The sequence below is a fragment of the Canis aureus genome, chromosome 10, assembly GCF_053574225.1.
Source record: "Canis aureus isolate CA01 chromosome 10, VMU_Caureus_v.1.0, whole genome shotgun sequence".
Lineage (NCBI taxonomy): Eukaryota > Metazoa > Chordata > Mammalia > Carnivora > Canidae > Canis > Canis aureus.
In genome coordinates this window covers 27,230,103-27,251,067 of record NC_135620.1, presented here as the reverse complement: position 1 = coordinate 27,251,067, position 20,965 = coordinate 27,230,103, and the positions used below count along the sequence as shown (strand labels likewise).

Sequence of the window (20,965 nt, the reverse complement as noted above, 5' to 3'; positions counted from 1 at the left end):
ATTTTAAGTAATTTCTGTGCCCAACTTGGGGCTTGAACTCATGACCCCAAGATCAATAGTGACACAATCTGGGCAACCTGGGTAGCTCAGTGGTTTAGCGCCGCCTTCAGTCCACGGCGTGATCCTGGAGACCGAGGATCGAGTCCCATGTCGGGCTCCTTGCATGGAGTCTGCTTGTGTCTCTGCCTCTCTCTCTCTTTCTCTCTCTCTCTGTGTCTCTCATTAATAAATAAATAAAATCTTAAAAAAAAAAAAGAGTCACACAATCTACCAACTGAGCCAGCCAGGCACCCCAGGAATCCCTCCTTTAGATTCACTTAAGTGCTTGAGAAGATGCCTGGATGACAAACAAATTAATGAAAGAAATTTGTGACCACTACCTAATAGGGACCTGAGGCACCATTTAGATAGGTTTGGGGTCAAGGAGTCAAGATCTTCCTTGGTTGATGGAGCTCTTTTCTAGGACTGGGGAAGGCAGTCCAGAGAGACTCAGAGGAAAATACAAACAGGAGGTCACCATCATGACTCATTTCCATGGTATCCAGATCACATCCCAGCCCCCCAGGGCCTGATTTGGTGAAAAAGGGAGCTCAGACATCCCCTCATCAAAGGAGTTCCAGGAGCCAAGGAGTCTTCTGGCTTTTTTACTTTTTAGGGCAGTGCATTCAAATTATGGGCTAGGATTGGTGTCATTCTGTAAACTGCTACCTGTTACTAAGTACAGAAATGAAAATATTAAGAAATTTTAAAAAAGATTTTATTTTATTCATGAGAGACATAGAGAGAGGCAGAGACACAGGCAGAGGGAGAAGCAAGCTCCATGAAGTGAGCTCGATGTGGCACTCGATCCCAGGACCCTGGGATCATGCCCTGAGCTGAAGGCAGATACACAACCTCTGAGCCACCCAGGTGTCCCAGTATTTAGAAATTTTTACAATGATTTGATGTAGTGATTTTATTTTACTTTTTTTTTTTTTTTTTACTATTTTTAAAATGCAATTTTATTAATTTAATTTAATTTAATTTAATTTAATTTAATTTTTTTAAAAGTAGTCTCCATGCCCAGCCTGGAACCCAACATAGGGCTTGAACTCACAACCCTGAGATCAAGACCTGAGGTGAGATCAAGAGTTGGACGTTTAACCAACTGAGCCACCCAGGTGCCCTGATGTATAATTTTAGATATGTTGAATCTAATAATAAGACGTTTGGATTCCTATTTTGTATATATTTTTTCCTGTTACATTTTTCTAAGAGGATGGGCGCAAATGTCACAAAAGCAAAATGTCCTTAATGGACTTAAAGCTCGGCCTCTGAGCCCAGCAAGCTGTCTTCCTTTGCTTGGTTGTGGGCTCCTCTCCTTGGGGAAAAGAAGTATCTGAGACTTGAGTCACTTGGGAAAAGCCCCGAAGTTTGCTTACTATTTTCTCCAGTCAAGAATCTAATGTTTAACTTTTCCTTCTTAAGAACGTTTAACTTGGGCAGCCCCGGTGGCACAGCGGTTTAGAGCCGCCTGCAGCCCGGGGTGTGATCCTGGAGACCCGGGATCGAGTCCCACGTTGGGCTCCCTGCATGGATCCTGCTTCTCCCTCTGCCTGTGACTCTGCCTCTCTCTCTCTCTCTCTCTCTATGAATAAATAAATAAAATCTTTAAAAATAAATTAAAAGAAAAGAATGTTGAACTTTTCCTTCAACTGCTTAACAGACTAAGCCACACAGGTGTCCCTCTCCTTTAAAAAAAAAAAAAAAAAAGGTTCCATGCCCAACGTGGAGCTTGAACTTACAACCCTAAGATTAAGACTAAACTCTATGGACTAAGCCAGCCACATGCTCCTATCTCTTTAGTTTAGTTTTTTTTTTTTTTTTTTTTTAAGATTTTATTTATTTATTCATGAGAGACACAGAGAGAGGCAGAGACATAGGCACAGGAAGAAGCAGGCTCCCCATGGGGAGCCTGATGCGGGACTCAGTCCTGGGACCTTGGAATCATGCTCTGAGCCGAAGGCAATGAGCCAAAGGCAGATGCTCAACCACTGAACCACCCAGGCATCCCTATCTCTTTAGTTTTTAAGTGATGATCCAACTCTTCGTTTTTCTTTTCCAGAGAGGGAGATCTGGATCTGAAGACCAGAGCAGATGATGACAGGGAGATAGAGTGGTACCATCACAAGGCCATAACGTCTCTGAACCAGTGATGTGCTGGTAGACAGGTATTTAACAACCAGTTCTGGTGTGTCAGGAGCCATGATTGGTAGTGTTTGCTGATTTCCATGGTGTAAATACTCCCACCATGGCCTTTTTCAAACTACCAACGTGGGCTTGGGAAGAGATGAACAGTACCACATCATTATGTAATATTCTATCATATAGCTATAATAGATGTAAATTACCTTAAGAGTATTGATAATAGGGGCAGCCTGGGTGGCTCAACCGTTTAGTGCCACCTTCAGCCCAGGGCGTGATCCTGGGGACCCGGGATCCAGTCCCTTGTAGGGCTCCCTGCAGGGAGTCTGCTTCTCCCTCTGCCTGTGTCTCTGCCTCTCTCTCTCTCTCTCTCTCTCTCTGTGTGTCTCTATTTATTTATGAATAAATAAATAAAAAATCTTTAAAAAAAGAGTGTAGATAGTAGTAAAATATCAGAAAGTAATCAGGAAAAGATGAATTTTGAGTACTTGTTCTCTTTGTTTTTATTGGTTACGAAACTTAATTTTTTAAAAAAGATTTTATCTATTTATTCATGAGAGACACAGAGAGAGAGAGAGGCAGAGACACAGGCAGAGGGAGAAGCAGGCTCCATGCAGGGAGCCCGACGTAGGACTTGATCCCGGGTCTCCAGGATCAGGCCCTGGGCCAAAGGCAGCGCTAAACTGCTGAGCCATCCGGGCTGCTCAAGGTTTTATTGTTAAGTAATCTCTATCCCCAACATGGAGCTTGAACTCATGACCCCAAGATCAAGAGTCACATGCTATACCAACTGAGCCAACCAGGCTCCCCCATGTAATTTAATTTTTAATTATGACTGTGTTTAACAACCAGTTTGCAAAATTCCTGTCCCAGCTTTCTGAACTGGGACAAACTACCCCACAGCACACCGTTAGAGCCCTGTGTCCTCCCTCTAGGCCACTGGGAGATACAGTGCAAAAGATTTCGATGTGGAATTGAACACCATCTATTTATCATTTTGTTATATGCAAGGCTTTCACTCTTGCTGAGCCATAAATCTTGCTACCTGCCCTCAAGGAGCTTAGTACCTAGTAAACAGTAAATAGAGGTTTAGGTGTATATTTAACTATGATGAATGAACAAATGCATGTACCTCTGGAAAGGTGTTCATAGAACTAGAAAGGAAGTAGGATCAGATAGTCTTTTTTTTTTTTAAGATTTTATTTACTTATTTATTCATGAGAGACACACACACTCAGAGGCAGAGAGACACAGGCAGAGGGAGAAGCAGGCTCCATGCAGGGAGCCCGATGTGGGACTCGATCCCAGATCTCCAGTATCACACCCTGGCCTGAAGGCGGCGCTAAACTGCTGAGCCACAGAGGCTGCCCAGGATCAGATAGTCTTAAAGGCCCCCTCTACCTCTACTGTTCAAGGATGTTGAAGTTTCAAGAATCCTAGGGAAAGCTCTGGGGATTATAATCAATGAGGAATAAGCCAGAGTTGCCCTTGTGGTGCCCAGCTTCAGGAAATCTAGAGGCCATCCAAAGAACAGTAGAGTATCTGAGCTAGAGGGTCCCATTTTCTGAACTACATGAAGCCCAGAGAGAGGAGACATCTCATGGTTACACAGTGAGTTGAGGCCAAGAACACTTGGATCCTACCATCCTGGTTTGCTCTAGATGAAAGATTTCCCATAGAGTGGAACTTGCAGTGCTTACATCCCGGCAGTGTTGGGCAAGCTGGGTGATTGGTCACCCTACAACGATGATGGTGTGCATCCTAGACCAATGTTTCTTTCCGAATGCACACTCTCACTAAACTCCCAAATTCCTGGTTCCCCTACTTTTCTTTTCCAGGCTCCTTCCAGGGCCCTGACCCTACTAGCACCACTTAGATTGTGGAGCAAGTTGGAATGGGGGCAGTAGAGTGAGTGGGTGGAGGTAGCCAGAAATAACAGAAGAGAAAGAGAGATAGGATTTCTGACTTTTTACACTCCTCTGCTAATTAGATAAGGGGGGATGGAGCAGGGGGGGAGAATATACCTCCATGCATATTCTTCTAAAGTGTGACACTGAGCAGAGCTCAGGGACTTTCAATCTCTGGTCTCCACCCCTTCTCCTTGGAGATTGGTCTCTTCCCACTCCCTGGGGATCCTCAACTCCCAGTCGAAATGCCACAGCTGCTTGAACCCTGGACCCTCCCTTTGGTCCCCCCAATTTAACTTCTCAATGACTTGCAAAGTTCCTCCACACACAGTATGTCCAAGGAAGGAAGAGGAGCATACTTTAAGTTCTCTGGCTCTCAGATCCAGAGTTCCAGGTGTGGGGAAGAAAAAAAGGGGGCCTCCTGTATGGGAAATGGAAACAGTTAGTTGTCTGTTGAACACATGGGCTTGTGAGGGCTGGGGTCCATCAGAGGATCTAAATCTGCAAGCTATTACTGTTTCATGTTTGAAGATGCTTCCTTCATCATTGTGAAAGCTCTGTAGGGTAGGCTTTGTAAATCCCAATCACAGGGGGATCTCTCAAGGGACAACAGCAGTTTCTCCCATTGGATGGAGAAGCCCAGATGGCAGAAGGTATATCTTCACTATTAGCCTTGGAAGGTTTGGAGTTGGAGGAGCTCCTCTGAAGAGAGATATCAGGTGGTTAAAACTTCTTTATTCTGTTTTTTTATTCTCTCACCATTCTAAACTCCCATCTGTGAGCCTTGGATAGGACACAGAAATTCCCAATTAATGTTTTTCAGTTGATTGTTGAGGAAGAAAGTATGGAGATGATTGTGGGATTTTTAGTTTTCAGAGAAGTATTCATCCATCTATTCATTCTAAAAAAAATGTATCTACTTGAATTCAGGCCAGGACTCAACACTTATGAGTCTAATATGAATTACCCTTAGCTGATTTTTTTTTTAAAGATTGTATTTATTTATTTGAGAGTGAGTGAGAGAGCATGAGCAGTGTGTGTGTGTGTGGGAGGGAGGTGGTTGCTGAGGGAGAAACAGGGACCATGACACAGAGCCCAATCCTGGGACCTCAGGATCATGACCTGAGTCAAAGGCAGATGTTTAACCAACTGAGCCACCCAGGAGTCTCTTAGTTGATGTTTTTATCCTGGACAAGTTTTCAGTCTGGTCTGAAAGAGACGTTTAAACAATTTATAATAATACAATGAGATAAATTACTTTGGTGGAGTAAGGAATGAAAATAATGAGAAAAAGTCCATAGAATGGGACTTCTGATGGAGACCTGCCATCTGGTGACAGTAGATGGTACAACAGGCTTCTTGTTGCTCTGATGGAAGCTTCACTACTGTAATTTCAGCCTGTATGAACCTGCCTGATGGATGGCCAGCCCATTGGTTGGCACGGTGGGGCACATACAGTAAAGCTTCTAAAATGATCTCCATCCTTGAAAAACTTGTGCTTGTGAGTGTAAGGCATAATTAAGGTAGTTATCAGCCAAATAAATACTTGATGTGCATGCATGAACAAATGAACTTTAAAAAATTTTGTATATATGATTCATGCTCGTTACCAAAAAAATTAAACAAAATGGAAATACATAATCTAAAAAATGAGTCTCACCCATCCATTCCCTGTAGATAACCATTATGAATTTTAGTGTGGATTCTTTTTTCTGCATGTTGATATATACATGTTATTTTAATTTAATTTAATTTAACTTTATTTATTTATTTATTATTGTTTAAAAAAAGATTTTCTTTATTTATTTATTCATGAGAGACACAGAAAGAGAGAGGCAGAGACATAGGCAGAGGGAGAAGCAGGTTCCATGCAGGGAGCCCGATGTGGGACTCGATCCCGGGTCTCCAGGATCAGGCCCTGGGCTGAAGGTAGAGCTAAACCACTGAGCCATTTGGGCTGCTCTGTTATTTAATTTTTTAAGTAGACTCCATGCCCAACTTGGGGCTTGATAGAACTCATGATTCTGAGTCCAAGAGTCACATGCTCTACCAATTGGGCCAGCCAGGTTCCCTTATACCTATGTAATTTAAAAAGTAGAACTGTGTTATTATTCCTCAGCTTGGTTTTGAATTTTTCCTCAGGGACACCTTTCTGTGACACTACAAAACAATCGACCTTATTTTTTCTTAATTTTTATATTAAATAAAAAACATGCTCCTAAGAGTTAAAAGTTTTATAGGATTTAAGAAAAGCACAGCCTTCAATTATACCCCCTTTTTTCTTCTTAAGAAGCAACCACTTTCAATTCTTTTTATTTGTTGCTATTAGTATTACTTCCATATTTCTTTTTTTATATTTTTATTTATTATTATTATTATTAATTTTTATGATTTTATTTATTTATTCATGAGAAACACAGAGAGGAGAGAGAGAGAGGTAGAGACACAGGCAGAGGGAGAAGCACGCTCCATGCAGGGAGCCCGACATGGGACTCAATCCCGGGTCTCCAGGATCACGCCCTGGGCTGAAGGTGGCGCCAAACCGCTGAGCCACCTGGGCTGCCCCACATTTCTTTTTTTAAAAGATTTTATTTTACGTTTTTATTTATTTATTTTTTTAATTAAAAAAAATTTTTTTTTAAATTAAAAAAATTTTTAATTTTACTTTTAAGATTTTGTTTTTAAGTACTCTACACTCATTGGGACTTGAATTCACAACCCCAAGGTCAAGTGTCACATGCTCAACCAACTGAGCCAGCCAGGTACCCCTACTTCTATATTTCTAAACAAAATATATTTGAATCCTATTTATTAATTTCTCAATTTTAGGTATTACCTGTTGACTTCCCACCATGGAAGTTGAGGATTTGCCTCTCTTTTCTTTCCCCATCTACCAAATAGAAATCCATCTTTTTCATTCTCTCATCTCCCAAGATAGTTAAACTATAATTTTACTTAGGAAAGTGTTCAGTGGGATGCCTGGGTGGCGCAGCGGTTTAGCGCCTGCCTTTGGCCCGGGGCGTGATCCTGGAGACCCGGGATCGAATCCCACGTCGGGCTCCCGGTGCATGGAGCCTGCTTCTCCCTCTGCCTATGTCTCTGCCTCTCTCTCTCTGTGTGTGACTATCATAAATAAATAAAAATTTAAAAAAAAGGAAAGTGTTCAGTGTTTACACTATGATTATATAAATACTATTTAGAGGAGGGGCATGTGGTAAACCAGCCTTACTTTTCTTTCCCTACAAGTCTTTCTGTCTTGCCTGGAATGAATAGTTTTCTTTTCTTTTGTTGTTTGCTTCTTTTCTATGTAGTTATTACCACTTCAGCCCCTAATTGTGCCACTCTTCTAAAATGCCTCTCAAGACACTGAATTCTCATACCCGCTCCAGTCGGGCTGAGCTGTTTCTCTGCATACTGAAAAGCTGTCATTTGAGTATCTTTTTTCACTATCAGGATAGGGTTCACTTTGCTTCTCCACTTTGTTATGCATCCTGTTTCTTAAATATTATGTTTTTTAATCTCTGTTTACTCCCTCATTTGGGTGGGTAACATATTTTAGTAGCTTCCTGAGAATGGGTGCATAGGAAACACATTTTTTGAGACCTCACATGTCTGAAAATCTTTATTCTACTCTCGCTTGTTGATATTTAATTTTTTTCTTAGATTAATATATTGGTAGGGTATAGAGTTGTAGGTTGGAAATAATTTTCCCATGCAATGTTGAAGTCATTTTTCCAATATCTTCTAGTTTCCAGTATTGCTGTTGAGAAATTTATGCCATTTTGAATGCTAGTCTTATATAGGTTACCTGTGCTTCTTCCCCCTACTCCCTTTGGAAACTTGTAGAAACTTTTCTTTTTCCTCAGCATACTGAAATTCCACAATGATGTGGCTTTGGTTTACAACTTTTTTATTTCTTGTTTAGTACTCATGCATTCTTTCAGTCTGTAAACATATGTCTTTTTGTTTTGGTAAACTTTCTTGTATTATTTCTTTGATAGTTTCTTTCCTTTCATTTTCTTTTTTTTAAATTTTTATTTATTTATGATAGTCACAGAGAGAGAGAGAGAGGCAGAGACATAGGCAGAGGGAGAAGCAGGCTCCAGGCACCGGGAGCCCGACGTGGGATTCGATCCCGGGTCTCCAGGATCGCGCCCTGGGCCAAAGGCAGGCGCCAAACTGCTGCGCCACCCAGGGATCCCTCCTTTCATTTTCTATGTTCTTTTTCTACAATTGTATTTGTATGTTTGTGTGAGGATAACAGACTTCCTTGGCTGATCCTTTCATTTTATCATTTTATCTCTTCTTGCCTGGACTCCATCTGTTTTTGTTTTGTTTTATTGGTTTATTATCTAGGAGGAATTCCTCAACTTTTCTTCCAACCTTTATTTATTTTTGTTTACTTATTTATTTTTAGATAGAGAGTGTGTGTGCTGGGTAGAGTGGGGGGAGGAGCAGAGGAAGAGGGAGAGAATCTTTTTTTTTTTAATTTTTTTAAAAATTTTTATTTATTTATGATAGTCACAGAGAGAGAGAGGCGCAGAGACACTGGCAGAGGGAGAAGCAGGCTCCATGCACCGGGAGCCCGACGTGGGATTCGATCCCGGGTCTCCAGGATCGCGCCCTGGGCCAAAGGCAGGCGCCAAACCGCTGCGCCACCCAGGGATCCCAGAGGGAGAGAATCTTAAGCAGGCTCCACACCCAGTGCAAAGCCTGACATGGGGCTCAAGCTCATGACCCTGAGAGATCATGACCTGAGCCAAAATTGAGTCAGATGTTTAACTGACTGACTCACCTTGGCACACCGTCTTCCAACCTTTAGATTACATTCTTTTAATTTCTGCATCAAATCTTTAATATCTAAGAGTTTTCTCTTATTCTTTGAATAATGCTTTAAAAAATAATATTCTGGGGTGCCTGAATGGCTTAGTTGGCAATAAGATCATTACCAGAGTGGAAATCAAGAGTTGGATGCTTACCTGAGTTATCCAGGTGTCCCACCCTGACTGACATTTTTTTTTAAAGATTTTATTTTTTTATTTATTCATGAGAGACACAGAGAAAAAGAGAGAGAGGCAGAGAGAGAAGCAGGTTCCATGGAGGGAGCCCAACGTGGGACTCGATCCCAGGTCTCCAGGATCACACCGTGGGCCGAAAGCAGGCACTAAATTGCTGAGCCACCCAGGCTGCCCCTGACTGACATTTTTAAAAGATTACTCTGACTGCTGTGTGGACAATGAGTTGGTGGTGGAGGTGGTGCCAAAGATATTGGCAGATCTCTCTTAAGAAGAACTGACCAGTTCTCGTTACTTAATTTACCATTCTTCCTCGTTCCTCCTCAGTCCTAGCATTTTTCCAGCCTATGTGACTGGAGAGAAAGGCGATAGCATGACCTGAGAAATCAGGGCTTCTTTTGGTGAAAAAAGTGATGGCAGCAAAGCCCAATGGAAATGTTTGGGAGCTGGAAATTTGGCTGAGGAGCTGCAGAGAAAGGACAGAATTTTGAGTGTCTAGATTTCAGATCTCCTATGGAGAAGGAATAGTTGAAGCTGTGAGATTGTATGAACCATCTGAGAGAGGGGATTCAGAGAAAAGAGCAGAAGACCGAAGCAATGCCAGCAAAAGCAGCAGAGGGACAGTACTGTAAGGTTGCAGCACCAGGGCAGTGCAGAAATGCAGGACTACTTAAGCCAGAGTGCCGGCTGAGAGGTGAACACAACAGCAAAGGAGGAGCTATGCCAGGTTGGAATCCTCACAAAGGGTTGCGGCAGAAACAGGACTTGAACAGATATTTATTTATTTATTCATTTATTCATTTATTTATTTATTTTTAAGATTTTATTTTATTATTTATTCATGAGAGACACACGCAGAGAGAGAGAGAGACAGAAACACAGGCAGAGGGAGAAGCAGGCTCCATGCAAGGAGCCCAATGCAGGACTCGATCCAGGACTCCAGGATCATGCCCTGGGCCAAAGGCCAAACCATTGAGCCACCCAGGGATCCCCTTGAACAGATCTTGAAGGACAGGTAGACTGACTAGGTTGATGGAGATGAAAGCAGGGATTTCCAGGCTAAAAAGCCCAAGAACTGGCACCTGGGTGGCTCAGTCGGTTAAGTGTCTGCCTTTGGCTCAGGCTGTGATCCTGGGGTCCTGGGATTGAGTTCTGCTTTGGGCTCCCTGCTCAGCGGGGAGTCTGCTTCTCCCTCTGCTGTTCCCCCTGCTTGTACTCTCTCTCTCTTTGTGCCAAATAAATAAATAAAATCTTAAGAAAAAAAGCCCAAGGACCAAGGTATAACAGAAATTTCTGACTATTGAGTATGTGTGCAAAGTCAGGGTGTTGTTGGGAGTTTGTGAGAGGAGGCTTCAGTCAGGAAATCATAAGTGATAAATGTGTGTAGAAGGAGCTGAATCAGTTAGTTGATCAACATGTATATATTTTTTAGCATCCCTGCAAACTGTGCCCCAGGTCAGGCTCTGTGACTATATCTGTGAACCAAGAAACCAAGGCTCTGTACGTCAGAGCACACCCATTAGCAAATCAGACAGGTCTTCACAGGCAAGCAGAGGTGTTCAGACTTTATTCTATGAGACACTGCTCTCATGGGACCCTATAATGGGAGCTGGTTGGAAGGATGTCCCCAGCTTGTGGGGACATGACAGGGAGTGTAGGTAGAGGAGATGCAGACTGGTGAAGAGTTTGCATGTGCATGTGAGCCTGAACTGTGAACATAGACTAGGATGGGTGCACTGGAAAGGCAGGGAAGTGGTTGGAATTTCTGAGAAAGTATTTTTCTTCGGAGAGATGGATGGCTGATTCATTAACCTTTGCAAGGGACATTTGCATGTAATGAGAGTAAAGTCTTTGGCTAAGCTGCAGGAATTAAACTCTGATGATGGAAATTTTTTTTTTAAGATGGTATTTATTTATTCATAATAGACATAGAGAGAGAGAGGCAGAGACACAGGCAGAGGGAGAAGCAGGCTCCACGCAGGGAACCCAATGAGGGACTCGATCCCGGCACTCCAGGATTGCGCCCTGGGCCAAAGGCAGGCGCCACACCGCTGAGCCACCCAGGGATCCCCGATGGAATTTTTAAAAAATATTTTATTTATTTATTCATGAGAGACAGAGAGAGAGAGGCGGAGACACAGGCAAAGGGAGAAGCAGGCTTCATGAAGGAAGCCCCATATGGGACTAGATCCTGGGACCCCAGGATCCTGCCCTGAGCCTAAGGCAGACACTCAACCACTGAGCTACAGAGGTGTCCCCCCGATGGAATTTTTAAAAACATTTTATTTATTTATTCATGAGAGACACACACAGAGAGAAGCGGAGACATAGGCAGAGGGAGAAGCAGGCTCCATGCAGGGAGCCCGACGCGGGACTTGATCCCGAGACTCCAGAAGCACACCCTGGGCCGAAGGAAGAGCTAAACCGCTGAGCCACCGGCGCTGCCCTGATGATGGAATTATTGACTTGAGTGAGTAAGAAGAGGTGTTTGTTGGAGGGACAGCACAGAACCATCCCTGGCCCTGAAATAACACCTTTTCAGGAGCTGTCTACTTACTCAAAGGCTAACTCTTACCTTCCATGTGATATGAGGAATACTGCTTTGCTCTCTGGACATCATTTTGACCACTGAGATGCAGTCATAGGACTTCTTGGTTTTATGGAGATAAACTCATGCCCTCCCAATTCCTCAAGGACTGTCACCCTGCTTGCCCTGCAGACTCAACTTTCCTAGAGAAAACAAGGGAAAGGAAATGAAGAGAAATAGGCAATAAGGAGGAGCACACAGTGCACAAAAATTCTGTGTAAGACTTGAAAGGGAAGTTAAAGGAAACAAACAAACTTTCTTCTTGAGCTTGGGATCAGCAGGGAATGATGCAGCTTCCTGAAGATATTTATAGAAAGCACTGGACAAGCAAAATCAAGAAGCAGAATGACCAACTCATCATGTTTTTCCCTGGACTTGCCCAAGTTTGACACCAAGGTTTCCATATTCTGGGAAAACTGAGGCAATTGATCATCCCATTAGGAGGCCTGGTTTCTATCTCTGCATCTGCCACTGAGTCTTCCCTTTGAGCCTGAGGGTTCCCCCTCATTTGGTAAAGTATAGTACCTGGACCACGTGATATCAGAGAGCCCTTCTAGCACTAATGGAACAATACAGAAATTTGTCCAGGCTGCCCTGACATCCACTTTCTGTGGGAGCTTGTCTTGAGTGTGGGCAGAACCAGTGTCACCACCAGAAGGTTCACCCAAGGGCTAGAGGACCACCAAATTCTTACAAAGACTCTCCTTTCTTACAGATTAGGACTTTTTTTTTTAAAGATTTTATTTATTCATGAGAGAGATAGAGAGAGAGGCAGAGACGCAGACAGAGGAAGAAGCAGGCTCCTTGCAGGGAGCCCAATGCGGGACTCGATCCCGGGACCCCAGGACCACAACCTGAGCTGAAGGCAGACGCTCAACCACTGAGCCACCCAGGCATCCCATGATTCTTGAAGTATGTAAAACCCATGGGATTTGTCTATTTTCACTTTTTAAATTTTGCCAAAAGAAAAAATGAGGTCCAGAAGGACTCTTTCCAATGTCACGTGAACTTGGCTGGCAATAAAATTAAATATTAAATCTTTGTCAGATGAGAAAAGCGCTAGATAGAACCTCTGTTTCCCCACTGTATCTTTCTTTCTTTCTTTCTTTCTTTCTTTCTTTCTTTCTTTCTTTCTTTCTTTCTTTCTTTCTTTCTTTCTTCTTTCTTTTTTTTACCAGTCCAATATTTATTAGAACTTTTCATGGAGAAACATGCAGCTTTCATTTGAGTGGATGCCATGCTTCCTGATGGCACAACATCCATCATAGCCTGCGGAGTCAGTGCTCTCCCATAGGAACAAAATGCCTTGCCCTGAAAGAAGATGGAGAACTGTATTCATACTGGGTGCTTAACTCCTGTGTACCCACTCATTCTGATGCCTGCTTCTCTTTCCTTCCTCAGAAAGCCTGAAACCCTGGGTGCATAGCCAAAACTCCCCAGCTACTCCAGAAATGAACACTGCACTGATTTTTTAAAAAAGATTTTATTTATTTGTTCATGAGACACACAGAGAGAGGCAGAGACATAGGCAGAGGGAGAAGCAGGCTCCCTTGGGAAACCTGTTGCAGGACTCGATCCCAGGACCCCGGGATCACGATCTGAGCCAAAGGCAGATGCTCAAACATTGAGCGCCCCCAGGTGCCCCAAACACTGTGCTGATTTTGCACTGAGGCAGACTTGGTTTCAAATCCCCTTTCTGCTACTTACTACCCGGGTGGCCTTGTTGTGCAAGTTTTTGTGCTTCCACAGCTTGGGTTTGTGCATCTATAAACTAGGCACAATGCCATCAGACTCACAGTAAAGGTAAACATTAGCTAATAATATGCGGCCAACGGATTGTTCAACATGGTGAATGCAGAAGGACCTAAAGCATGTTGTAGTTTCAAGCTGGGTTGTCCAGGAAGCAAACTCTAAGATGGAGAGTAGCAGGCAGGGTGTTTATGAGACAGTGCTCTTGGGGTCGACACTTATAGAAGGAAGGAGAAGGAAACAAGATGGGGCAGAGGAAGAAGTGGGCTGTGTTGCAGGCCCAGGGAAGACCTCAGCTGACCTCCCATGGGGAGCTGTAGAGCTGGGATGAGCCTTCAGAACTTGCCAATTGTGGTGAGGGAGCTGGACCTTTCGTACTCCCATCTTGTCGCTTATGCAGTACAGGCTGTCCTGGAGGTTTTCTTCAGCCAAAGCATTCTCCAAAGAGGACTGATAGCTGAGGGTCATGGCAGCATTCCCAGAAGCTGAGGGAGATAAGTCCTGCATTCTTTTTTTTTTTTTTTAATTTATTCATTTATTCATGAGAGACACAAAAAGAGACAGAGAGAGGCAGAGACACAGAAGGAGGGAGAAGCAGGCTTCATGGAGGAAGCCTGATGCGGGACTCGATCCCGGGACTCCGGGATCACACCCTGAGCCAAAGGCAGGTGCCAAACCACTGAGCAACCCAGGGATCCCTAAGTCCTGCATTCTTGAAGTGGGATCTGGATTGTACAGTATAGCATTCATCACTCCCAAATTCCAGATCCTGCGTAAAGATCTCAGGGGCGCCTGGCTGGCTCAGTTGGAATAGCATGTGACTCTTGATCATAGCATTGTGAGTTCAAGCCCCACGTTTGGATATAGAGATCACTAAACAAACAAACAAACAAACAAACAAACAAACAAACTTAAAAAGGAAACAAAAGATCTTGAAAGCTTTCAGAGGGGAAAAACAGGGCATCCAGAAAGGAACAGGAATAAGAATGACATCAGATATCTCAAAAATCCCAGTAGATTTTTAGCAAATCCCATTGCTAAAAGGCAATGGAGAAATGCCTTCAAATGTCCCATGGAAATTGGTTTCTAACCTAGAATTCTATTCTGAGTCTATCTATCAATCAGGTTTGAAGATACAGTAAAGACATTTCAGATATGCAGTTTTGGCTTTTTACTGTTTCTCAAGAAGCAGCTAGATGAAGAATCCAGGAAGTAGAGGATTTGCCAGGAAGATGTGAAGGGAAGTCTGAGCAGCAAAGGTCCCTGGAATAGGAGGCTGAATCCTGGAGGGAAGCGATTTATAGTCTAAGCCACATATTATTTATGGCTATGTCAAAGTTGGTAAAAGTTTGAAGAAAAATGAAGAAATGATGATTATAAAAATTAGAATAGAAGTTACCTCTACAAAGAATGGTGGGGTTGTGATGGGAGAGGAGCTTTTGAGGTGTTGGTGATGTTTTGTTTTTTTGATCTGAGTGATGTTACATGACTATTGCTTTGTAACTTTTTTTTTTTTTTTTTGAGTAAGCTTTTCACCCAACATGGGTCTCAAACTCATGGCCCTGAGATCAAGAGCCACATGCTCTACTGACTGAGCCAGCCAGGCAGGCACCTGCTTTATAACTATTTTAAAATATATAAAAAAATATATATTATGTTTATATATATACTTTATATATATGCTTTATGCCATATTCTGTGTATATATTTGAAAATAAGTCATTTAAAATTTCATATGAGGGCCACCTGGGTGGCTCAGTCAGTTAAGCATCTGCCTTTAGCTCAGGTCATGATCTTAGTGTCCTGGGATCCAGCCCCACTTCAAACTCCCTGCTCAGTGGAGATCTGCTTCTCCCTCTCCCTTTGCTGCTCCCCCTGCTTGAGCTCTCTCTTTCTATCAAATAAATAAATAAATAAAAATTTTTTAAAAATAAAATTTCGTATTAAAAGAAAATAAATAATAAATGTAGAGCCCTTAGCACAGTGCCTGGCCTGGCACACAGTACATGTCCAGAGTTGAATATCATCATCATCATCATCATCCTGACCTTGCTGTCCATTCCTGAACAAGTGCTTTCAGCTCTTGGCTTCTATAGAAGAAGAGTGTGGGATGTCTTCTAGAGGAGTGTGCAAAAGCAGGGGAGGATTAATGCCCAGCCAGGAAATGGTTTTATGTCTGCACAGAAAAAAATTGAATCCAGAGCTTCCTGTTCTGAAAACATAAAACTGCAGAGAGAAAATTAAGGGATTTTCTATTTTTTCTGTTTTTTTGATAGTTGTCATGTGGATAGTAGGATGGGAAGATCTGCTATCCTATGTCCCCATTCCCCCCTTTTTTTTTTTAAGATTTTATTTATTCATGAGACACACACACAGAGAAGCAGGAGACACAGGCAGAGGGAGAAGCAGGAGCCTTGAAGGGGAGCCTGATGCAGAATTCCATCCCAGGTCCCCAGGATCACCCCTTGAGCCAAAGGCAGATGCTCAACCACTGAGCCACCCAGGGACCTCTTATGTCCCCGTTCTTACCTGCAGTTGATACTTATGAACAGCTCAGTGGGAACGTGGAACCCAAGAAGATGTTTTCTGGGAGCTATTGTTTTCATGAAAAATTTGTAACTCTAAAATTCCTTTGGAAATTTCAGATATACCTTTGCATGACCTTAACATGTTTGCCATTTGCTTATTTTAGTGCTTCTTAAAACTGCAGAAACATTTCTTGCACAAATGGTTCCTTGTTGCAACAGAAATGCAAAGACCACCAATGAGAAGAAGAACCATCATTCGCCTGGGCATTTCAGAAGCCCTGCCCTGAACTATGGGAGGAAGGTCAAGAGGAGAGGGGACTCAGGTGGTGGGGCTTTACTTGATAGCGACAAGATGCCCAAAAAGAGCAGAGAGAGCAGTGATTAGCTTGAAGATTAGTTCCAAATGGAAGACACCAGAGGGAGGAATGTAAGTTACCATATGTACACCAACAGCAGCCTCTGATCTTTGGAGGGTAGCCCTTCTTTGCTTCCAAGGACCCCATGAGACCCCACTTATGGGTACTTATTGGGCAGATTCTTCTTGGGGACACTTCTCCTCCTGTTAAACCCTCCTAAAAGGATGGTAGGCTGTTGGAATGGAGAGAGCTCTAGACTAGGAGCCTGGAAGCCTGGGCCCCAGCTCTGCCTTTAAGCAGTGTGCACCTTGGTCAGATCATTTCATTTTTCAGGCATTGGTTTTCCACGTGCTGAGACTATATCATGCCTCATATCCCCTCCAGATCTGAGAGTCTGTGATTCTAATATCCTGCAAAGCTGGTGAGAGGTAGCACGATTAACAGGATGTTGAGTCCAGTAGGCCTAGATAAATTTATTTATTTATTTATTTATTTATTTATTTATTATTTCCTAGGTAAAGAACTTTATTAACCTTGTTTCAAACTTTATTCCCAGGCTTCTTCAACTTAATTAGCTGCAAAGAATGAATATACAAAAAATAAAGTTTTTGTATAGCAAAAACTGAAAAGAGCTGCAGTGTCCAAGAGGCTTGGGCTTAAAAATATTAGAGATCTAGATTTTATCAGATCCATGAACAAAATTTTAAAAAGCAGTCATAATATAAAATAGCAGCTCCCAGTAACTTCTTCAAGTTTTATCTTCTTCAGAAGTTGACTCAATTCAGTTTGCTTCATTCTTGGAAGCTTCATCAAAATTCTCCACAAGATCTGGAACTTTATCATCATCATCCTCTCCAGTAGCAAGTGGTGTTTTTCCTTTTTTTTTTTTTTTTTAAGATTTATTTATTTATTCATGAGAGACACACACACACACACACACAGAGAGAGAGAGAGAGAGAGAGAGAGGCAGAGACACAGGCCGAGGGAGAAGCAGGCTCCATGCAGGGAGCCGGATGTGGGACTCGATCCTGGGACTCGATCCTGGGACTCCAGGACCACGCCCTGGGCCAAAGGCAGGCACCAAACCGCTGAGCCACCAAGGGATCCCCCAAGTGGTGCTTTTCCATCCACGGATTGTTTGGGCAGAGCTTCAGCCAGTCTTCTTAAACTAGTCAGACTGTCTGCACCAAGCTGGTTTAAGAAACTGGGTAGCATTTCTGTCAGCTGCTTTGTCTCAGCATGGCCTGTAATGGTGAAAGTGTTCGCTGCCAGTGATGCCTGAACTTTAGGGTTGTTAAAATGGATCACTGTTCCTTGGTTTGTGAACATATTCACTTCTTCAATAACCAGAGATATTGTTTACCCCTAACTTCTTTAAGGAGAACTGAAGTTTTTTTATCATCTGCTGTAGCTGTTCTATGAACCACCTTCTTTCGGCGAGCAGTTCCTTTCCCACCAATGCGCAGTTGTGCTTGCAGTTTGGCGAGTTTCTCCTGGCTCGTGATAGTTTCTTTCATCTTGTTGGAGCGCAAATGGGACCGCGCAGGGGACTAGGGTTGGCGCTCGGAGGGGGTCTCGGGCGGACCAGCTGAGGTTAGGCGCACACACGCGGGGACGCAAGATCCAGGCCTAGATTTAGATCCAGCACCACCTACTAACTATGTGAACTTTGCAAATTATTCAACTGTCCTCAGCCTGGTTGCCCAGATCTATAAATGTATAGCTGTACTCACAGCTGTTTTGAAGTTGAAGGGAAGCAGTGTATGTCCATGGTTCTCAAACTGTGTGTTCAGGCACCCTAAAGCTCTGCAGTGAAGTCACGCCAGACCACCGAGGAATTTTTCAAATTTCTGAGGCAAACACAATGAAGCAGAGGTAGCTTGTCATTTCAACATTAGATTGCACTATATTACTTGACGCCTTGTGATGCTTTGTGTATTATTTCACAAAGCGAGGTTTTCAGTACGATAAAAGGCAAGTAGCATGTGAAAATCTGCGTGGAACACAAAAGGAGGGCGATGGTATCCAATCCGATTAAGAAGCTGAGCAGTGTACTATAGGTGTGAACATCCCATTTGTAAATACTTGTAGTTATTTAAGAATAAAATAAAAATATTTTTTCAAGCAACTACTAAGTTGTTAGTATATTAATGCATCTTAGTGTTTTTGGATCTAATTATTTACTACATGGAGCTGTTAGGTATTTCCTTTGGCCCAAGGGAATGGTGGCAAGCTTATTGAATTTTCCTATGGTTCTGTGAACAGAGGAATTTTGGGGACCTCTGATATGGAAAGTACTTGGCATACTGTAGGTGCTCAACAAATGGTAAAAAATATTTTTAAAAAGATTTTATTTATTTATTTGAGAGAAAGAGAGAGAGAAAGGGGAGAGAAAGAGAGAAGACATGGAGGGGAGGGGCAGAAGGCGAGAGAGAAGCCGACTACCCACTGAGTGTGGAGCCTGTCTTGGGGCTCGATCCCAGGACTCTGAGATCATGATCTGAGCTGAAGTCAGGTGCTCAACTGATTGAGCTACCCAGGTGCCCCAAATGGTAAAAATTATTAAGGAAGCTCGCAAAAGGGAACAGGGAGCTATCTCTGCTTATTTCTGGTGGTGGTGGGAGCTAAGCATGAATCAAGAGGTGTTTGACATATCTTTATAATAGTAGTACTAGGCACATGGAGGTGTTGCATACAGGCCACCTGAATGAGTGAAGGTGTCACAGATAAAAGTTTGGGTTATTTATTTCTTTAGTTAGTTAGTTTTAAAATATTTTTGTTCGTTTGAGAGAGAGAGAGAGAGCACGAGCAGTTGGAGGGAGAAGCAGACTCCCCCCTGAGCAGGGAGCCCGAAATGGGGCTGGATCCCAGGATTCCAGGATCATGACTTGAGCTGAAGGCATATGTTCAGCCAACTGAGCCACCCAGGTGACCCAAGTTTGGGTTTTTAAAAAGATTTTATTTATGTATTTGAAAGAGAGAGGGAGAAAGAGAGAAAGCACGTGAGCACATGAGCAAGGAGAGGGGAAGAGGCAGACAGAGAATCAGACAGAGAAAAAGGTGGAGCAGGGAGCCCAACTCAGAGCTCTATCTCAGGACGCTAGGATCATGACCTGAGCAGAAGGCAGATGCTTAACCATCTGAGCCACCCAGGTGCCCTGTGAAAGATTTTATAAAGCACCTGGGACAAAACCACCAAGGTGAGCAATAATTTTTTCAGGGTCCCTTCGTCTCTTCATCACAGTTTATACTTTGCACAGTGTATTTCCCCAGGAATCCCCAAATACAAGTCCATTCTCTCCAGAGGATTTGTCTTTAGTCTTGTTTTCTTTTTTTTCTTTTCTCTCTCTCTCTCTTTCTTCCTTCCTTCCTTTCTCTTTCTTTCTTTCTTTCTTTCTTTCTTTCTTTCTTTCTTTCTTTCTTTTCTTTCTTTCTTCTTTCTTTCTTTCTTTCTTTCTTTCTTTCTTTCTTTCTTTCTTCCTTCCTTCCTTCCTTCCTTCCTTCCTTCCTTCCTTCCTTCCTTCCTTCTTCTTTAAGTTTAAATTCTATTAGCTAACATGTAGTACATTATTAGTGTCACATGTAGTGTTCAATAATTTATCATCTGGGTATGACACCGGTGCTCATCACCTCATGTGCCCTCCTTTTTTTTTTTTTTTTTTAAGACACTTGCATCTTTTTTTTTTTTTTAAGATTTTATTTATTTATTCATGAGAGACACACACAGAGAGAGGCAGAGACACAGGCAGAGGGAGAAGCAGGCTCCATGCAGGGAGCCTGATGCGGGACTTGATCCTGGGACTCCAGGATCACACCCTGGGCGAAAGGCAGGCACTAAACCACTGAGCCACCCAGGGATCCCTCATGTGCCCTCCTTAATGCCCGTCACCCCGTTACCCTATCCCTCCATCTTTTAGTCCTGTTTCAATGTGGTAAAATTGCTCTTCTGTAGAATTCGAGTTTGGAGAGTTTGCCACAGATTCGGAGACAATTGGAACTTGTTAGGTGCAGTCTGGACTGGGTTTAAAATAGGCTGGCCACAGAGCAGAGAGAGTCTTGTGTGGGAGTTACACTGTACCAAAGGGAGTCAATCCTCCTCTAGTCTCTTTCCCTAGAAAACAGCTGTTTAAAAAAAGGGGGGGATCCCTCGGTGGCTTAGTGGTTTAGCTCCTGCCTTCAGCCCAGGGCGTGATCCTGGATTCCCGGGATCGAGTCCTGCCTGGGTCGGGCTCCCTGCATGGAGCCTGCTTCTCCCTCTGCCTGTGTCTCTGCCTCTCTGTGTGTGTGTGTCTCTCATGCATAAATAAATAAAATCTTTGAAAGAAAGAAAGAAAGAAAGAAAGAAAGAAAGAAAGAAAGAAAGAAAGAAAGAAAGAAAGAAAACAGCTGTTTTTAAGCCCTTAAAAAAACACCACCATGGAACAGTCCAGCGCTCTATATTCCATCAATTTTAAGTTTAAATCAATTTAGAATAAAAGGTATAATTATGTTTCCAAATAGCCTCTGCCTGTAGTGTGGAAACAGGGCTCCCTTCTCCAATATTCAGTTCTCAATATTTGATATTAGAGTGGTTTTCATGCCTGTTTGCCTATCAGTTCTTAGGTGAGAATGAACTTTTACCATGGAAACAAGTCTGTCT

At 42.9% G+C, this 20,965-nt stretch overlaps 1 protein-coding gene and 1 pseudogene across 6 annotated transcripts in view; both read right to left on the bottom strand.

Annotated features, from left to right (window-relative positions):
- The window catches only part of WNT8A (Wnt family member 8A), a 48,560-nt gene that overhangs the window by 8,652 nt on the left and 18,943 nt on the right, over window positions 1-20,965 (bottom strand). For 2 of the 6 annotated variants that reach the window (XM_077911810.1, XM_077911809.1), the window contains exon 2: window positions 11,682-11,836. The exons of 1 other annotated variant lie outside the window; for it this stretch is intronic. In XM_077911810.1, coding sequence (XP_077767936.1) covers window positions 11,682-11,726 — 45 coding nt within the window. In that variant the 5' untranslated portion in view covers window positions 11,727-11,836. Of the gene's footprint in view, window positions 1-11,681; window positions 11,837-20,965 lie in introns of those variants that run through there. 3 more of the 6 variants (XM_077911808.1, XM_077911811.1, XM_077911806.1) reach the window with 3 other exon arrangements.
- On the bottom strand, window positions 13,008-18,838 carry LOC144322158 (transcription factor BTF3-like; annotated as a pseudogene).